Below are 18627 nucleotides of genomic sequence, written 5' to 3' on the forward strand. Positions count from 1 at the left end.
TTTGTTCTTCAATAAATAGACCAACACATTCTGGTGTAGCATCAATAAATGCCATCATATATTTATTTCCATTTGCAGAAGGAACGGGCATTGGACCACATAAATCTGAATAAATGAGTTCAAGTTTTCCATGTGCTCTAGAATGTAAATCATGAAAAGATTGCTTGCTATGCTTTCCTAGAATGCAAGCATCACATTGCTTAAGTTTCCAAGGAATTGTAGGCAAACCAGTAACACCATTTTTCTTCAACAAGCGGAGGTTGTCATAGTTCAAGTGTCCAAATCTAGCATGCCATAATAAACTTGATGGAAATGTACCTTCATCATAATGAGAATTGTATGAGAAATTTTGTGCACGAGCAGAGGTACCTTGCAACTTGAGAAGCCTTTCTTCTTCTATCCATGTCATGATAAGTGAGTGGTCTGATGCTTTTCTCACCTCAACCTTGCCATCAAACATGTGAATGGAGTGTCCTTGCTGGCGGATGTGGACCAAGGACAACAAGCTTTTCCTTTGCCGTGGGAGAAATAAAACGTGATGCAAAAGAAAATCTGGAAGATCGGGCAATTTAAGCCTAATTATGCCAAGCCCTAATGGCTTGAGTTTTGATTTGTCTACAAAGTATACTGCTCCATCAACATTGTCAGTAAATTCTTCAAAAAAATCTCTTATAAAAGTCATGTGGCAAGTTGCTCCTGAATCAAGCAACCAATCATTTTTCCAAGAAGCAAGTGAAGCATTAAATAAGTCTTCATTAACTCCACTATTATAGTGTGCCACAACATAGTTAGCGGATTCAAGTGCTTTACCTTTCTCTTTGTCATTAGTTTTACCTTTGGGTTGGTTTCTTTCCTGCTCAATTTTGTCCCAAGGCAACTTGCATGTGGATGCATCATGTGATCCATCTCTTTTGCAACATATGCAATGTAAATATGACTTTTCTCCTTGGGAGTGTTTGCCCCACCTGCCCCTGAAATTTCTTCTTCCTCTTCCTCTTTAACCACCTCTTCCTCTAGAAGAATCTTGAGGAAGATTCTTCTCTTTATGTGCAAGACACACAGCCTCTTTGGAAGACTAAGGAGTTGTCTTCTTCCTAAAATCTTTCTCTCTTTCAGCAAATTTTTCCACAAGGGAGTCAAAGGTAATATATTTGAGGTTTCCATTTGCTTGCAATGACTCAAGATATTTTGAGTAAGTGGGATAAAGTGCCTTGAGAAAAGCTATCAGAGGAATGTCCAGTTCAACATTAGTGACTTTGATATCATGCATAATAGATTTTACTTCTGATGCAAGAGCAAGATGATCATCATTTTGTAATTCAAAGCCGAACAATTTAATCATGAGTTGAACAACTTCAAGTGTGGAGTGTGAGTCATAGAGTTCCTTCAGTTTTTGTAAGGCTTAGAAAGCATTTGAAAATGGCGAAATATGGTGACTCACTTCTTCATTTACTGATGCTGCAACCAATACATAAGCCTTGTTGTTCTCATTTTCCTAAATGGTGAGTTCCTTGTCTGAGGTAGGCTGTTTTGGTTCTTTGTCTCTATCTCCAACACACACTCCTTTCCATAGCTCATTAAAAATGAATGTGTTTAATTTTCCTTGACCATTCTGGATAGTTCTCTTTCCAAGAGAGAACTATTCCAACAATATATATTAGTGAATGCATTCCCAAAAAAAAATGTATGTTTTTGATTTCCAAAACGAACACAACCTTTCTGGATATCTTTTGTTTAGGTGGAAAAAAAATCACTATATTAATACTTTTAATGTAGCATATATTCCTCCACTCACAAATATATTATATGATGGTTTCAACATATAAAACATATATATCCAAAAAAATACCATCCAAAATTCTCATTCTATTATCACCATTCAAAAATCTCAACGAACTTTAATACTACCACCATTTTCAAATGAGTTGAATTCCCTTCACACCATATACATTCACCATACCTCAAACTTTTGCTTGCGGAACTGTAACAGTGAATTTGCAACCAGTTTCAAAAATACCCCAATAGTCTTCGACATTGTGAAAACCGGAGCTATGGGAGTGGAGCAGCAGTCTCCAAATATTGATATAATGGAGGGTTGTTTGGTCTTCTACCAAACTCAGAGCATACTCAGTCCAGCACCACGCTCCAGGGAATAATAGACTCAAATGCAACTGCAGTCACAGTGTTGGCCATAACACCACGCTTCCAGTTGCGCCACCCTTCCATCACACAGCCACAATGCTTCCTGGCATCACATGACCATTCCACGCAGCAACTGGCTCCAGTCTTCACAGTGGGCAAAGCAATGCCTTAATGCAGCAAATCAACCCTTCAGCGCTCCCACTGCATTTAGACAATAATGCACATAATCTTGTAAGGATAAGATAGAGAAATCACCAACGCAGGTGTACAAGATGCAAAGAAGGTGACAGTTCTACAAAAATAGGCAGAACATGAGGGAGTTACAAAGGGAGGAAAGCTAAAATTAGAACTGGCTCTGATACCATGTCAGGCCAGGAGGTAACTCCTCAAATGAGATTATATTATTCATTTAGGCTGTTCATTATTATATACATGAGGGAGTGACTGTTGAGTTTCATCTCCCGATGACTCTCCATTTTCTCTATTATTTATTTACACTATTTATAGTTGTTCACCTAATCCCTGTGATTAGGTGTCAACAAAACTGATGTTAACATGTTCCCATAACTTTCTCTAATGTCTTTGAATGCATCACATTTCAAAATGAAATGTTTTTCCGATTCCACAACCCTAGATGTGCAAAATGTACACACTTGTTCTTCCCAAGCTTTTGTAGGCCTTTTCCACCATCTTGTTTCACACCGAAGTCGATGTGAGTTGGTCCTTAATTAAGCAATAATAACCTTTTCCCTCCACGAAATGCTAGCTCCAATGAACTCTTTATAATGTATATATAGTTCACATATTAATTATATTTATAATGCCCACAAGGCAGCTCAATTGGTTGTCACCTTGTTATGAAGTATTATGTAAACAATGAGATTCAAGGTTTAAATAATATCAATAATAATTTAAATAAAGTTAGCTCAATTGGTCAAGTTCTTGTCTTTAAAGAACCTTGTTAATCGGATGTCACGGGGACAATTCTCCTGGACACCCTCGACAATAAGTCTACGAGATGTGATCCCTTCAAGTGGATATGCCTAGATATTTCCTTGCAAAAAATAATTTAAATAAAGCTATAATTTAGTTAATTTTTATGATTTCTTTTAATCTTGGAAATGTAAGATGTATCATCAAGTAAGTGTTTTGATGTCTATCACCTTGGCCATTTAATTTCTATGGTTGCACTAGTTTAGTATAATCGACATTCTTTTTTCATTTCATGATTGTTTTATTTTATTTTTTAAATGGACACATGCATAGGTTGAGCACTAAAGGAATGAAGCATCTCCCTCATAGTGAGTTGCAGAATGCACCTCTTGGCGGAACTAGTTTAGTATAGCTAATATTGTTTTTTCATTTAATGATTATTTTATATTTTATTTTTAAAGGGACATGTGTCAACTCCAACTTAAGCACCAAAGAAATTACACACTTGTTTTTTTCATTTAATGATTATTTTATTTTTATTTTTAACGGGACACATGTCAACCCCAAATTGAGCATGGAAGGAATTACACGTCTCCCTCACAGTGAGTTGTAGAATGCCCCTCTCAAGCCAATATTTGAGTGGGCCTAATGGTTAAGAACATGTGCTTCATCATAAGAGATCATAAAATCATTAAAAATCTATTAATTCAACTGAAGGTGATCCCTAAGAAGAGGAGATTGATCATCAGTCCAAGGAAGTGATGGAAGTGAATCAACGTACCTTTGTTCATTCTTTTGGAGGACATGAAGAAGCCACTAGCCAACAAGTTTTCAATAGCCTATATGTTTCTTCAAATTATATGTGTTTTAGCTATCTTTTCTTAAGTGGTATACTTTCATTAATAGTTGGGATGCATGAATGATAGCCTTATGAAAACTTACTTATGTAGTCTATGAAAAATACAAGTTTGCTCTGAATTACCACATCAACTCTTTTGTATGCTTACCAATAGCTTTGCTACAAACCTTTTAATATAATATCTTACAATTTTATTTTAAAAAAATAAATTCAAATTAATTTTTCAATTACTAAATACCATCAATGTTCACATATTAGTCACAAGTTAAAATTGAATTATTTTGGACACTTGGAACTTAATCATTAACATGGCACCATGATTCTTAACATGGCACCATGACACCCCTTAATAAAAAAATGTTTATAGTCCTCAAGAACATGGAGAATTAACTTGCAAGGTTGGATTGCCAACTACTAACATCCCTCCCTGAATATAAAAAAAAAAAAAAATGTGACATTTTAGTAAAATTAGTATAGATTCATTAACACTTGAAATAATTTGATATTAAGATTGTATATGTTATTATATATAGTATTGTAGATCTATCTTAATTTCCACATCTATGAAGTGTTTAAAAGGATTACATTTTGGAAGTGCAAACTTTGTTAGAGTGCAAAAAATTGAGAAAAAAATTGCACTTCCAAGAATTTCATCTCTATCAACACTTGTAAATCTATGGTAAAATTAGATTTTGTTGGAAATACTGAGAGGGGGGGGGGGTGAATCAGTATTTTGTAAATTTCAACAATTTAAGTATCAAAACGATTAACCAATAGCATCACAACAAATAAACACAAGATGTGTGTGTGTGTGGAGCTAAAACTAGAAGGGCTAAAACCTCAAGATTTAGCAGCTCCCATTGGAAGGAGAAACAACCTCCTAAAGGAAGCTACAACTTTCTTCCCTAGCACCACCCTTCCGCCCTATAGAATAACAGAAAAATCAAAACTTATTGAGCTCCTATACTAGGGACAATGACACAATTACAACAACATATAAATTTTATAAAGGCAACTTCATACCCTAGATCATCAATACGCTTAATAGTCTTCAAAAACTTGCTCCAGGACTTTAGAATAAGATTTAATTACGCTCCAAGAGGTTCTCCAAAGTCTACTCCAAAGATACTCTAAAAAGGTGCTCCAATTGGTCTTCAAGATCTCCTCCAAAGTTTCCTCATGTCTGCTCCAAAAAGTGCTTCAAGAAGACTTCAAGATCTATATCAAAGTGTGTTTCTAAAATTTCTCCAAATCTAATTCAACAAGACTTCTCTAAAGGCTCTCCATGGACCACTAAAAAATGCTTCAAATGATGCTCCAATAATTCTTTTGAATCTGCTCCAAAATGCCTTGAAAGTCTACTATAAAAGGTCTTCAAGTCTGCTCTAGATTGTCTTCAAAGGAAGCTCTAGAAAAATTGCTCCAAGAGTTCTCAACAATGCTCCAAGATGATCTTATAAGTAGCTCCAAAAGGTCTTCAAAACAAAACTTAAAAACAATTCCAAACTCTACTCCAAAAGATATCAAAAATGTGCATAAGAGAGTTGCTCCAAAGGTCTCTTAAAACCATGTCAAAAATATACTCAAGGAAGCTCCAAAAGATAGGCCTCATCTACTTCTTTCACAGTACCAAATTCCACAGTGTAAGAGGGTTGAGTTATGGTCCTTCCATAGGTCAGAACCTTAGGGCTGAAATTCACAGAGAAGGGTTGAAAATTCCAGATGCAAACTCTGAGGTAAGGGGCTGAAAAAGTCAGAATTGTAGGGTCGACTCTAAGGTATAAGGAGACCGAATTATGTAGCAAAATTGACCCAATTTTAGGTTGAGTTTTATCCTTCAAAAAGAGGTTGAGATCAAGCTACAAAACATCGAATCACAACAGAGAATGACTTCAAATATATCCAAGAAACTTATCACTAACCCACCAAATAACCTTTCCCAAAATCCAAAGAAACTAAAACCAAATACCAGGTGTTTTCTTCTTTTACTTTGCCAAAAAGATACATGAGATATGAATTGCTTGACCTTCTTCATCAGACCCAAAATTATCTTTGTTGCTTGCTTGGACAAGATGGAGTTCAATTGGGGGAGAGAGCTCATATATTTATACTTGACTAATCACACAAATTGGGTCGTATTATGAATAAACATTGTTGAGTCTCAAAATCGTCTTCCATCTTCATCCATATTTCCATCATTTCATAACCATTTAACCCTGATTTCATAACTATCTAGCCTAAAACCCTACATCAAGTAACCATATCCATAATTATATGGGTTAGGATCCTTGTTTTCCAAAGTTATTTTTTTATGTATCTAAAGTGAATTTATGATTAAAAACTAGGAAATTAATGTGGTTTCATATATCTATATATGTGTTATGAGTTTTGTGACATGTGTACTCTTATTTGGGGGTTCTAGAAGGGTCTTACTTGGCCTCCCAAGATCAAATTCGAATTTTAACTCAAGAGGTGGACCATATTCCAAGGAGAAAGATCATGGAGATCTTGAAGTGTCATAGGATTTGTATCTAGTATTTAGGGATGAGTTGAGACAAGTATGGATCTAGTAGATATTTAAGGGATCTACATTTATTGAGTAGATATCCCTAATTCATGTATAAATAATAGGATCGTCCTTCAAAGGAAGCCAACAGTGGTAAGTTATTCACTAGCATCAAATTTATGATTGTTCATTCATCATGAATAATATCATTTTCTTGAAATTATGAGTTATGAATGTTGCTTGATTCTTAAGAAGTGATAGTTGTTCATGAGTGTTCATTGAGGAATGGACGGATCCCCATCAACCACAATTCACATACATCTGTAACATAGTTTAATTTTTGTTATTTCCTTTCATGCAAGTGTTTTTTACTTTTCGCAAGTGTGTTTTGTTATGTGAAGAATGATTTCCTTTCAGTAGCTAGTTTTTATGTGAGAAGGACAACCAAGAATCTTGAACAAGAGACTCTTCTCCATGTGCTAGATTGAACTGAAACAAGATTTACTTTCTTATATGCTTTCCTAGATTAAATTTATGATTTAATTGTTTATTGAATTGTCTCTTGAATTTCGGTTTATGATTTGATGCAATGGTAATGTTGTTGGAGTAGAACTGTGAGGAAGGACAACCAAAACCTCCTAAGTTAGGAGCCTTTTCTCTTCCTATCTACACATCACAAACCGCTACTCTTTAGTTTCTCTTCTCAGGGACAGTACTATGAGGAAGGACAACCAGGACCTCCTAAGTTAGGAAACCCTTCTCTTGCTTGCTGCATTTTGAATCATAAAATTTTTAGTTTCTTTAAACTTAAAAGTTATTTGTAATAGTAAAAGATACTCGCGCTTGCTCCCTGTCCGCTGCAGGTCGTCTCCCCCTCGGTGTCCTGCGTCCTGCTGATCGAGCTTCGCTCTGCCGCCCCAATGGCGGGCATTGGGGACCCCGATCCCCCTTCAACTCCTCCGGAGGTGATCGCGTTTCGTGCTATGATCGCTTCAGGCCCAAAGCGCCCTCCTTCGGTTTCTCAGCAGAAATTCGTCAAAAAGCTGGACTCGATCCCATCTGTGGCGTTACCTGAAGAAGAAACTTGTAAAGCCGCATTGAATCTTGCAGAGAGAGGCCTGATAGGCCAGTTCACAGGCCTCTGGCCATCTCCTAAGTCAGTGGAGGATTGGATTCAAAGGAACTGGAAGCCTCTGATCAAAGAAGAAGTGAAAAGCTATTTCGTAGGTAAGGGATTCTTTGTGTTTGTTTTTGAAAACCCTGATGACAAAGGCCTGATCTTTAGAAACGGACCGTATTTCATGGGGCCTCAGGGGCTTTATTTGAATAAATGGTCCCCGGACTTCGATCCCACCCAGGACATTCCATCAGCTGTTCCGGTCTGGGTCAGACTCCCTCATTTGCCTCTGCACTGCTGGAACCAAAAATCCCTTCAGATCATAGGTAACGCCCTGGGAAAATATATAGATCAGGCAGCGAGAAAAGACCAGTATTCATGTGCCCGTATCTGCGTTGAAGTGGATTTAGAGGAGGGGCTACCGGAAGCCATCAAACTTACAGTAGCTGGGTGGACGCATGTCCAGGAACTGGACTACGAACAGTTACCTTTTAAATGCAGACATTGCCATAGTCATGGCCACTTTGCAAAGAACTGCAAGAAGAGAGCAGAGGAGCAAGCTGATAAACAGAACGGGGAACAATGGAGTCTGGTCCAGAAGAACACATAAAAAAAAAGGCATAGGCAAAGGCACCAAGGAAGGAGACCCTAGCAGCAGCAAAGCAAACCAGGAAACAGAAGTAAATCCAACAGGAGCAGAGAAGGCTCAAAGCCCTCAAGATACCCCAGCCCAAGAGAATGAAGAACAGGTGGATATTCCTCCACCAAACAAGGAAGCAGGTGAAGCAAACCAAAGTCAGGCCAATCAGGGAAGCCCATCCAACCCCTCATATGCAGAGATAGCAAGGAAAAAACTAGTCGAAAGCTCCGGCTCCTCAGAAGACGAAACCTATGAGCGCCAGCCGAAAAAAGCAGGAAGGAAATCCCGTAAAGAAAAAAGGGAGGAGGAGGCAGAAAGACTTAAAACTCAAGGAAGCCAAGCTACAATAGAAATGTCTATTGGGCGAAATACCAGACCAAGGCCCTCCAAGGGAGGGCTCAATACCCCCTCAAGTAAATAATGAATCTAGTCTCTTGGAATTGCAGAGGACTGGGGAACCCCTCCAAAATAGAAGCAGTCAAGGATCTGATGAAAGCGGAGCCCTCAGACATCCTCATGCTCCAAGAGACCAAAATAGAAGGACATGCCCTTCTAGAGATCAGCAGCACTAAGTGGAATAAAAGAGCAGGTAAAGCGGTCAGCTCAAGGGGTACCTCTGGAGGGCTGGCAACGCTCTGGAACGATGACCTCCTTCAGCTGAACAACCACAAGGAAACTCAGCACTGGATTCAAACTGAACTGACCCACAAAACAAGTAAGCTGTCTATTAACCTTTTCAATCTTTATGTTCCTGTTTCCTATAATGAAAAGAGAGAGTGTTGGAACTCCCTCTCAGCATTTCTAGAGCAGACTTCCCCATGCAACATTATTATAGCAGGGGATCTTAATATAGTTATGAAAGCAAAAGAAAAGAGGGGAGGGGCAAGTAACAGAGACCCCATGCTTGATGAAGTCGAGGAACTTTTTCAGCGGTGGGACTTGCTGGATCTAAACCCCATTAGAGGCCTATACACCTGGTCCAACAATAGAGCAGGAGAGGACCACATCTCAGCTCGATTAGACAGATTTATGGTCCAAAGCTCCATATTGATGAACAAGAAGATTATTACTACTAAAATCCTGCCGAAGCTAGCTTCTGATCATAAACCCATCCAGCTCCTCCTGAAGGATGAAGAAGACCTAGGGCCCATTCCTTTCCGATTCAGCCCCTTATGGATCGAGAAGGAAGGTTTTATGGAGACAGTAAAGGCAGCCTGGGACAATACTTTCACGGGATCTCCTAGTTATGTCTGGGAGCAAAAGTTAAAAGCAACAAAATTTGCGTTGAAGAAATGGATTAAGAAACCTGGATCTACCCCTACCGAGCAAAGAAAGGAATCAACTTATGGCCTGCAGACTTTGCAACTAGAGATGGAAAACAAAGATATTACCCCAGAGCTGTTGGAGAAGGAAACGAGAGCCCAACGCACAGTACACCAAACCTTCAGAAGAGAGGAAGAATATTGGCGATTAAAATCCAGGAGCTTGTGGCTGAAGGCTGGAGATCGCAATACATCCTTCTTCCATCGTCAATGCAGAGCGAGGCTGATCAGGAACCATATATCAGAGATCAAATCGCCAGAGGGCATCATCTGCAAAGATTATAATGAGATCAAAGAAGCAGCAGAAACCTACTTCAGGAACCTTTACAGGATTGAAAATCGCAGCGATAATGAAGAAGTCGATGACTTTATGGTTAACATTCCCTCACTTATCAGCGCTGAAGAGAACGCAGCCCTCTGCAGGCCAACCACAGAGGAGGAAATCGTAAATGTCATCTGGTCCATGGACGCAGACAAGGCGCCCGGGCCTGATGGATTTACAATCCATTTCTACAAATCGTGCTGGCACATTATAAAGGCCGATCTCTGCAAGATGATTCGTTGGTTCATGAGGAAAGCCAAGGTGGGCGGAGGAACAAACTCTACATATCTCGCCCTGATCCCCAAAGAAATCAACCCGGAGACCTTTGCAAGGTACAGGCCGATATCACTGTGCAACGCCTCTTATAAAATCATGGCAAAATTGATTGCAGGCAGGATCAAGCCGCTCTTGAAAAATCTGATCTCTTCCCCGCAAGGCGCTTTTGTTGAAGGCAGGCATATTATAGATAACGTAATTCAGGTACAGGAGATCATACATTCCAGCAAGCTGCGAGGTGAAAAAGGTATGTTGGTCAAGCTCGATATGGCAAGCGCCTTTGACAGAGTGGACCGCTCATTCCTCTGCAAAGTCCTGCTCTCATTCGGATTTTCGCAGCAGTTTGTCAACCTTATTAAAGCATGCATAGACAAACCCTGGATTGCCCCATTAGTCAACGGTCGCCCCACGAATTTCTTCCAAAGTCAGAAGGGCATAAGACAGGGGTGCCCCCTCTCCCCATCCCTGTACATCTTGATGGCGGAAGCGCTCAGTCGCAGATTGACAGCGGAAAAATTAAAAGGCAGTATCCCAGGTCTCAAGCCCAGCCAAGGAGCTGAAGCCCAGAACCATGCGCTGTTCGCCGACGATACACTCCTGTTAGGCGGAGCATCCCTAAGAATAGCCAGAGCCATGAAAACAGTCCTGAATAATTATTGCAGAGTTTCTGGGGCCTTAATTAATGAGAACAAAACTGAAGTGTATAGCTGGAATGTGGAACAGAGGGAGCTCTCTGACATTACCTCTCTTCTTGGATTCAAAGGACAATTAAATTGGGACAGATTTAAGTATCTGGGCCTTCCCATAATATCAGGTGCAAATAAAAGAACGCTCTGGACAGAAATAATTTCGAAATTTAAAGCCAAAATTGCAGCGTGGGGAGGCCACTGGCTGACGAAAGGAGGCAAAGTAATCCTTATAAAAGCAGTGCTGTCAGCGCTACCAATCTATCAGGCAGCTTTCCTCTTAGCTCCAAGAAATGTCTCGGAGCAAATTTCCAAAATGCTCAGAGACTTCCTGTGGCAGGGAGGAAAGGGAAATGAAAAAAAAATGCACCTGGTGAAATGGGAAGTTGTTAAAAAAACAAGAGCAGATGGAGGCTTGCAAATAAGAGATCCAGCCCTTGTTAATTTAGCAATGGGAGGAAAATTTTTATGGAAACTGATCCATGAACCTTCCCATCCGGTCAGCGTATTGCTTAACTCTAAATACAGACCAAACAAAGACCTGAGTAATCTCCAGAATATAAATACAGCTAACAGCACGCAGGTGTGGAAATTATGCTGTAAGAGTAGCAAGTTTTTCAATAAACAGGTTTACAGGATTCCGGGCAATGGCAAGCGCACCCATATGTGGAATGACAGAATTATGGGGAATGAACCTCTGAAGGACAACGAGGACATAGCTGATCTCAGGGATTGGCTGAAGCAGGCAGGAGTTAATACCATATTTGAATTGTCAAAATGGGATCATCGTGGAGACTGGATAGGGTGGGATTTCCATGGAGTCCCAGAGAGGTTATTCCATCAACAAACTATGCTAGAAGACTTGCTGGAGGAAGCAGCGCCCACCAACAGATATATGTCTGACAAATGGGGTTGGGGCCAGACAGGAGAGTACACGACAGCAGCAGGATATAGAGCTTTGCAAGAATCAAAAAATAGCAGTCAAAACCCAGCCTTTTGGAAGAATGTCTGGGACCCTCTAGCCCTTCCAAAGGTGAATTTCTTTTTTTGGACTCTGGCCCATAATAAAGTCTTGACCGGAGACAACCTCGAAAAAAGGAACATAGCTGGACCTCACAGATGTATTCTATGTAACAGCCATGCAGAAACTGCCCAACATCTTTTTCTGGAGTGCCATTTTGCAAAAGAGGTATGGAGTATCATTTTATATAATTTTCAGATTTCTATGCCTTCACCATCCTCTGTTGCAGATCTATTTGCCATTTGGAACAATATCTATCCTCAGAGCATCCCTCTTAAATCAATCTGGAAAAAAATATGGACAGCAATCCCAAAGTATGTGTGTTGGCAGCTATGGCTTGCAAGAAATCAGCAGATCTTCAGAGAGACGAAGCACACTCCATTGCAAGTTGCAGCAAAAGCTAAATCATTCCTTCTAGAAGCAGTTCAACAACAGTACGTTAAAGAAGATCCATTGCTCTCGCCTGAAGAAAAAAGATGGATAGGCATGCTGGAGCCCAGGCCGCATAGGCAGCTCCTCCCTCCTCAAAAGGCAAATCAGGATTGGCGCATAAGAGAAGAAAATGACAAATTCCAACAGTGGTGGCGGTCTCAAAAGTTAACTACAATTTTCTTTGATGGAGCATCCAAAGGGAACCCCGGTGATGCAGGTGCAGGGGGGGTCATATACTCAATTGATGGTATAGCAAAAGACTGCTTTAGCTGGGGACTCGGCCAGAAATCTAACAATCAAGCAGAGATACTTGGGTTGCTAAAAGCCTGTCACATTGCAAGAGACAAAGGAGTTAAAGAACTTCAAGTTTTTGGAGACTCAGAGCTAATAATCAAGAGCTTGAAGACGGGAAGCTTATTTAGAAATGCCAGCCTCAATAAAATCCTGGACAGGCTGAAGAGAGTACTTCTAGATTTTGATACATGTAAATTTTACCACATACTCAGAAAGTCAAATGCTGAAGCCGACCAGCTTGCAAACAAAGGCAGCTCCCTGATGAAAGGAATGCTAATTGTAAACACTGAAAGCACAATTCAAATGCCCTGAACATCACGCTGATTGAGAACAACAACAGCCCGGAATCTGAAATATGTGCTGTAATGTAACTGGGGCAGCTTGGGCTTAGACCCAAGGATTTCAATTCAATAAAATCATAACCGTTTTAGTTATAAAAAAAAAGTTATTTGTAAAATGCATTTCCTTTCTTTCTTTCCATCCTAAATAAACTTTCTACAACAGTTTCATCTGAGGTCCCATATATTTTGGTTTGCTTCTAAGTTTACGAAACCCCCAAGTTGAAATATTATAATAACAAGGGATTTAACATACCATTAAACCACCCTACGTTTTTGGTGGCGTTGTGGGGGAAGCAAACTTAGATGTAAGCTAATTGGGAGGATTGTTTAGGAAGCGTTTTTCATTTAAGGTTAACTGCATTTAGACATTTTCATTTAAGTTTATTTTGCATTTGCATATAGAAAACATAGAAATAAAACAAAACATCCACAAATCAAAAACCCCCATTCACTAAAAAAAAAAAAATACAATAAAAATCCAATTGCAACAACCTTTAAGTTTTTTAGATTTTAAGTTTTGGGTATTGTAAGAACCCCTTTTCAACTAATCCATATGTATATTTGTAAGAATGATGAGTATAAGTTTGGAACAACTCACTTAGATCCTAGCAAGAGTCAAAATCTCCTCTTCTTGCGAAGAAGAGATCTTGACAGCATCCAAAAGCTTAACTACTCCTCCAAAAGAGAACAACGAATCAACATTTGAAGAATCTTGTACATCTGATGAGGAACAATTATTTGAACATAAGATTGAGGAGGACAAAGATAAGTTGCAACATGATCTAAATGAGAGTGGAAATCATGCCTATGAAAGCCTTATCGAAAAATGGTTTTGATGGTTTCAAGCAAATACCATGTTAGATCAATTTCATTTTTGTTTTTATTTCACTAAGTCACAGTCACATCAATTAAATTCAATCATTCTTGTACATTTTCATTTTAAATTCGCGAAATTGGAAACAAATACATTTTTATTACTATTGTGTGAATGGTTACATTGGAAATTTAATTACACGTAATGGTTTGTAATCTCCAATTAGCATAAAGTAGGTAGGACGTTATTTTCAGTTTCAAATAAGTATGCTCTCCTCCCGTTCGCACGATCTCGAGGATCAGAAAGTAGGATGTCTATAAAGGTTTTTAGGGTTTGCAATATTCTTGTCTCCATTTTCTAAAAAAATTCATCCAAAATCAATAAAATAAAAAATAAAAATAAAAACTAATTTGTTTTAGGGATAAGATATAATTTAATTTTTTTTAGATTTTAGTTTTTAAAAACAAAACAAAATAAATCAATTTTTTTAGTTAAAAAAAATATAAAATAAATATATATATATATATATATATATATATATATATATATATATATATTTAACCATACAAAACAAATAAATTCTTAAATTTTAAGTTTTTAACAATACAATAAATAAATAAATTGTTTGTTCAAACTTTGATGGATATTCCCATGCGTGGGTGAAATCTGACGTGGATAGGCCGGTGGAAACTATATCATCAGCATTTCAAGCCCACAGGTGACGCGCTGCACCTCGAGCTAGACAGACAACGAAGATGCCGCCATATGATTGATTTGGTCTAATTTGGTAATTCAGATTGGTAGGAATAGGAACAACCGAGTGTCCTTCCCAAATTGGAGACAATAATAGGATCAGCCGACAGCTCCTAACCCTCATTCTTCGGGTGAGTGGCTACACTCCCATTTCTCTTTCATACATACTTAGAGATCTAGTTATGTTCTCTAGCATGGCATAGCGTCGCGTTAGAATTCATTCTACGTTGTCATTGTGTGTTTTTTTTCTGACCAAGCACAAAGCAACATGAGAAGGATATGCACTACGGGGCTAACCATGCTCAGTACAATTTGGGAGATAGCATGTTTTTGGACGTGCCAGAAGTCGGAGTATCAATTTCAAAAGTTAGCAGTTTCGAGTGTAAAAGCAACTAAGTGATATTATTTCTCTAGTTTCTGGAGAAGCAGTTGAAAACAACAAAACTAACCGAGACTTTGCCTTAATTAATGAAAGCAGTGGATCATAAAAGTGCGCATTCAAAACCCACACGTCGGAAATAATCTCAGCAAGAAATCGTATTGCAATCTGGTTGTTGCAAATGAAAATTTAATGCTGGACAGTTGCCAAAGCCTTCACATTTGTCGAACTTAGATCATGGGATATGGGGATACCTTCGATGACTTGGATATTAAACTTAAAGAAATGATAATAATGCATGATTTGAAACGCATACAAGAACATTTTTACCACCTGTAGCGCAAGTTGGTATTTGCTGGCATGGACCTAGATGGCAGCATGAAAAGCAGAATATCATCATTAGTAGGAGGTGGAATCATAATATGTAGCAGCCAATTCAATAGTATTAAGCCATAATTATTTGCAGAGTTATCCACTGCTAACGAAATGAATCACCTAAGTTTTAGTTGTCAGAGGAAGATATCGCGCCAAGATATTCTCCAACATGATCGAAAAAATCTTGGGTTGTGTTAGATTGTGATAATAGAGAGTTGCAATAGCGCCCATATATAGAGTTTGTTGTTCTTGGGTGTGCTGTATTTATAGCATATGGTGCAATAATGCAATAAGACATGCAACAAACCTGCATGTTGGAGAAAGTGTCACTGTCATTTGTTGTGATGGAGCTCGGTTTTTTATTGTTGTGATGGAGCTCGGTTTTTTATTTTTATTTTCACCTGGTGGCGAAATGAGGATACAAACATTAGGGGAGAGATTCCTAATGTTGTGAAGGGACTAGTAATTGATATAGTAATGGTCCTACCAAACTACCATAAATTGAGACTTTTGAAACCAATATTTAAACAAAAATAGATAACATTAAGTATAAATAGGTATTAATTTATGTCCAAAATTTCCCCATAGATTGACTGGGCCCACAACTGTCCATAAATAGTATTTTACTAGTTAAAAAGGCAAACCATATTGACCCAACTAGAAAACAGCTAAAACCATAAAGGCTTCCAAAATGTCCTATTCTAGAAGTACAAAGCAACAGTCACTTCAACCCCCACTCATTAGAACTTCAGCTTTGCATCCCAAAGGAATATGCCTACCTGCACATAACAAAAGGGAATGTATGTCAGCCATAACTGCTCTGTTGTTCAACAACTAAGCACTCTATGTTCAATAAATGACACCTAACCCAATAACATTTAAACCCACTTTGTGCAATAAATGACACCGAGACCCAATAACTGCAATAAATGACACCCAACTCACTCTATTTCTCATTAAAACAGATCAAAGCACACGGATCAACAAATAACCAATTTCCAACCATTAGATCACATCAAATTAAATCCAGACCACACATTCAAAATGAAGCCATTACAATCCATGTGCATCCATGTCCACCAATTAAATTCAAGTGCCCAAAACTATAAAAGAAATCCACCCACTGTTGAAGTTGCATCTTATGCTTTCAAACCATTCAGCAAACTTGAAGACAACATCACAAAACAATTGCCAATATATCCAAGTTAGTTATATGAATTGCAACTCATTCTTCTTACAGTTCTCTTTTCATTGTTTTCATTTATCAGATTTCTTACATGATCTGTCTGGCCATAACTGCTAGAAGGATACCTGGATGGTTTCACAAACAACCATTGAAAGTCATTGTTCTTACAGTTTTGTTTTCATTGTTTTCATTTATCAGAGTTCTTACATGATCTGTCTAGCCATACTAAATATTCAGAGTAACTAAATATTCCGAGGGAGTTTTTTCTTGGTTTTCTTGAAGATAATAGGGACGCGGTTCAAAAGAGTTCCATGCTACTGTAGCAAAAATAAATTCAAAATTTTATTTAATAACCATGTGGCAACAATGATGAGGACAAGAGCAAACAATCTTGATTATAATTTATCATAAACTAGAGACACATCAACAGGGCTCTTTAGTGCCTTCATTACATATGTAAGCCTATGTTTTTGGTAGTCATTGCTTGATGTTGGATAGTGCACAGAAAAACTTTGTTTGGCTTTAACGTTCAAATTCTCTCTAACCGAGGAGTCACCCTTGGATGTCATCATGAATTATTTTGGCGGCTGAAAGCATTTTAATTTAAATTGGCCGCATTGAGATCAAGATCAAAACAATCGAACAACAATGCATATAGAAATTTACAGAAACCAGAACAATCGAACAGCAACACATATGGAAATTTACAGAAACCAGAACAATCGAACAGCAACGCATATGGAAACCAAGACGACTCTAACGATTACTTCCGAGTCAAAGTTCAATTCCGGCAATCAAAAATTATCCCAATACAGTTTAGCGTCAAAAGAGACTTCACTAATTCGAATGAGTATGGTATCAAAAATCATTGTGGTATTGGCATGGACCATTATCTTTGTTGTGTTTTATAGTGAGATATGGGCTCAAAGGAATCATGCTTTGAGATGGTCAAAGGAGGAAAACAAAACATTGATAAACTACTTGACAATTATCCTGGTTTTCATCACTTCTGAGATTTTGGCATTGCTTCTTTTTATTCTTCCTTGAGATTGTTTCTTGCAAATTTCCTCTTCAACTACTATTTCCAAATAAAACCTATGGTCTCTCCAATGAACGCAAAATTGAAGATTAAAAATATTCCATGCAAGTGGCATGTTTTACTTAATCAAAGTAACAAAATTTCTGTGGTGTGATCACGGGTCCTGGTTATTCATGTATTTCATGGACACCTTGATATGGTATTCCATTCTCACATCCTTCATTTTTTGTGGGAATATTCTCCCATCTTGGTGAGATAAGGAATATTAGACATTTGAGGTTGTGAGTGCTATCCAAAACCTAGAGAAAATATTAAAATGTAAATCCATCAATGTGAAAACTAATTTTTGCAGGTGGCCCTAGGAGGTGAATTTTGACTGCTTATTTAAGGAAAACGAAGCAAAATTTTGAAAATCCACGAGAAGTTGCAGTACTGAGACATTTTTGGCAATGCCAACCAAGGAAAATTTTAAGGATGGAAAATTTTCGTGAAGTTTAAAACATTGGCGAATCTCACTAATCCCTAATATGCAAATTATAAATGTTTATTGATATATTTGTAAAATTAATCAAATTTATAATTATTTTATATATAGTCTCTCTATAATGTTGGCGATTTTTAAGGTAAAATAATTTTATATTCTAAAATTTGGGCGAATCGTCTTTTATAAAATTGGAAATTGGCGAATCTTTTTTCTGGAAAAATCATGGAAAATTAGCCCATTGGGCGAACATTAGCCCCTAAAATTTTCCATGATGCCAACTATCATAGAATCCTACTTGAATCCATATAAATGTTGCTAAATTGATGAACTATGGATTTACTTGGAATGACATTTGCAAAATTTTGACACTGCCCTATGAAAGTTAAACATTTACTCTCATTATGAAAACAGATGAATACATGGAAAAATAGCTTAATTGCAAAATTTCCTAGATCACTTTGGGTTTGGGTTGTAAGAATTTATAAGCAAGTGTTACATTGTTGGTCATTTGGTGCCATTGTTAGCCTACACAACATATGTACTCCACAAAGATCATAAAGAGTTACAATTGGAACTAGTGGACTCTTCAAGGAATCTGGGATAGATAGATTTACAAGGGTTTAAAGCAAAAAACCTTAGGTTAGGTATTAATGGGTGGCATTGTCAGCCTACACAACATATAGATTCCATGAAAACCATGAAGAGT

At 37.9% G+C, this 18627-nt stretch overlaps 1 protein-coding gene across 1 annotated transcript; it reads left to right on the forward strand.

Annotated features, from left to right (window-relative positions):
- Positions 1 to 7360: 7360 nt before the first annotated feature.
- Positions 7361 to 8167, forward strand: LOC149190182 (uncharacterized). Its single transcript, XM_089410450.1, has one exon. The coding sequence runs from the start codon at positions 7361 to 7363 to the stop codon at positions 8165 to 8167; it is 807 nt and encodes a 268-aa protein (XP_089266576.1).
- Positions 8168 to 18627: the final 10460 nt, after the last annotated feature.

This window comes from Pinus tabuliformis, chromosome 3_1 (assembly GCF_031772625.1).
Source record: "Pinus tabuliformis cultivar Carrire ecotype Pingquan chromosome 3_1, CPIR1, whole genome shotgun sequence".
NCBI classification, from domain to species: domain Eukaryota; kingdom Viridiplantae; phylum Streptophyta; class Pinopsida; order Pinales; family Pinaceae; genus Pinus; species Pinus tabuliformis.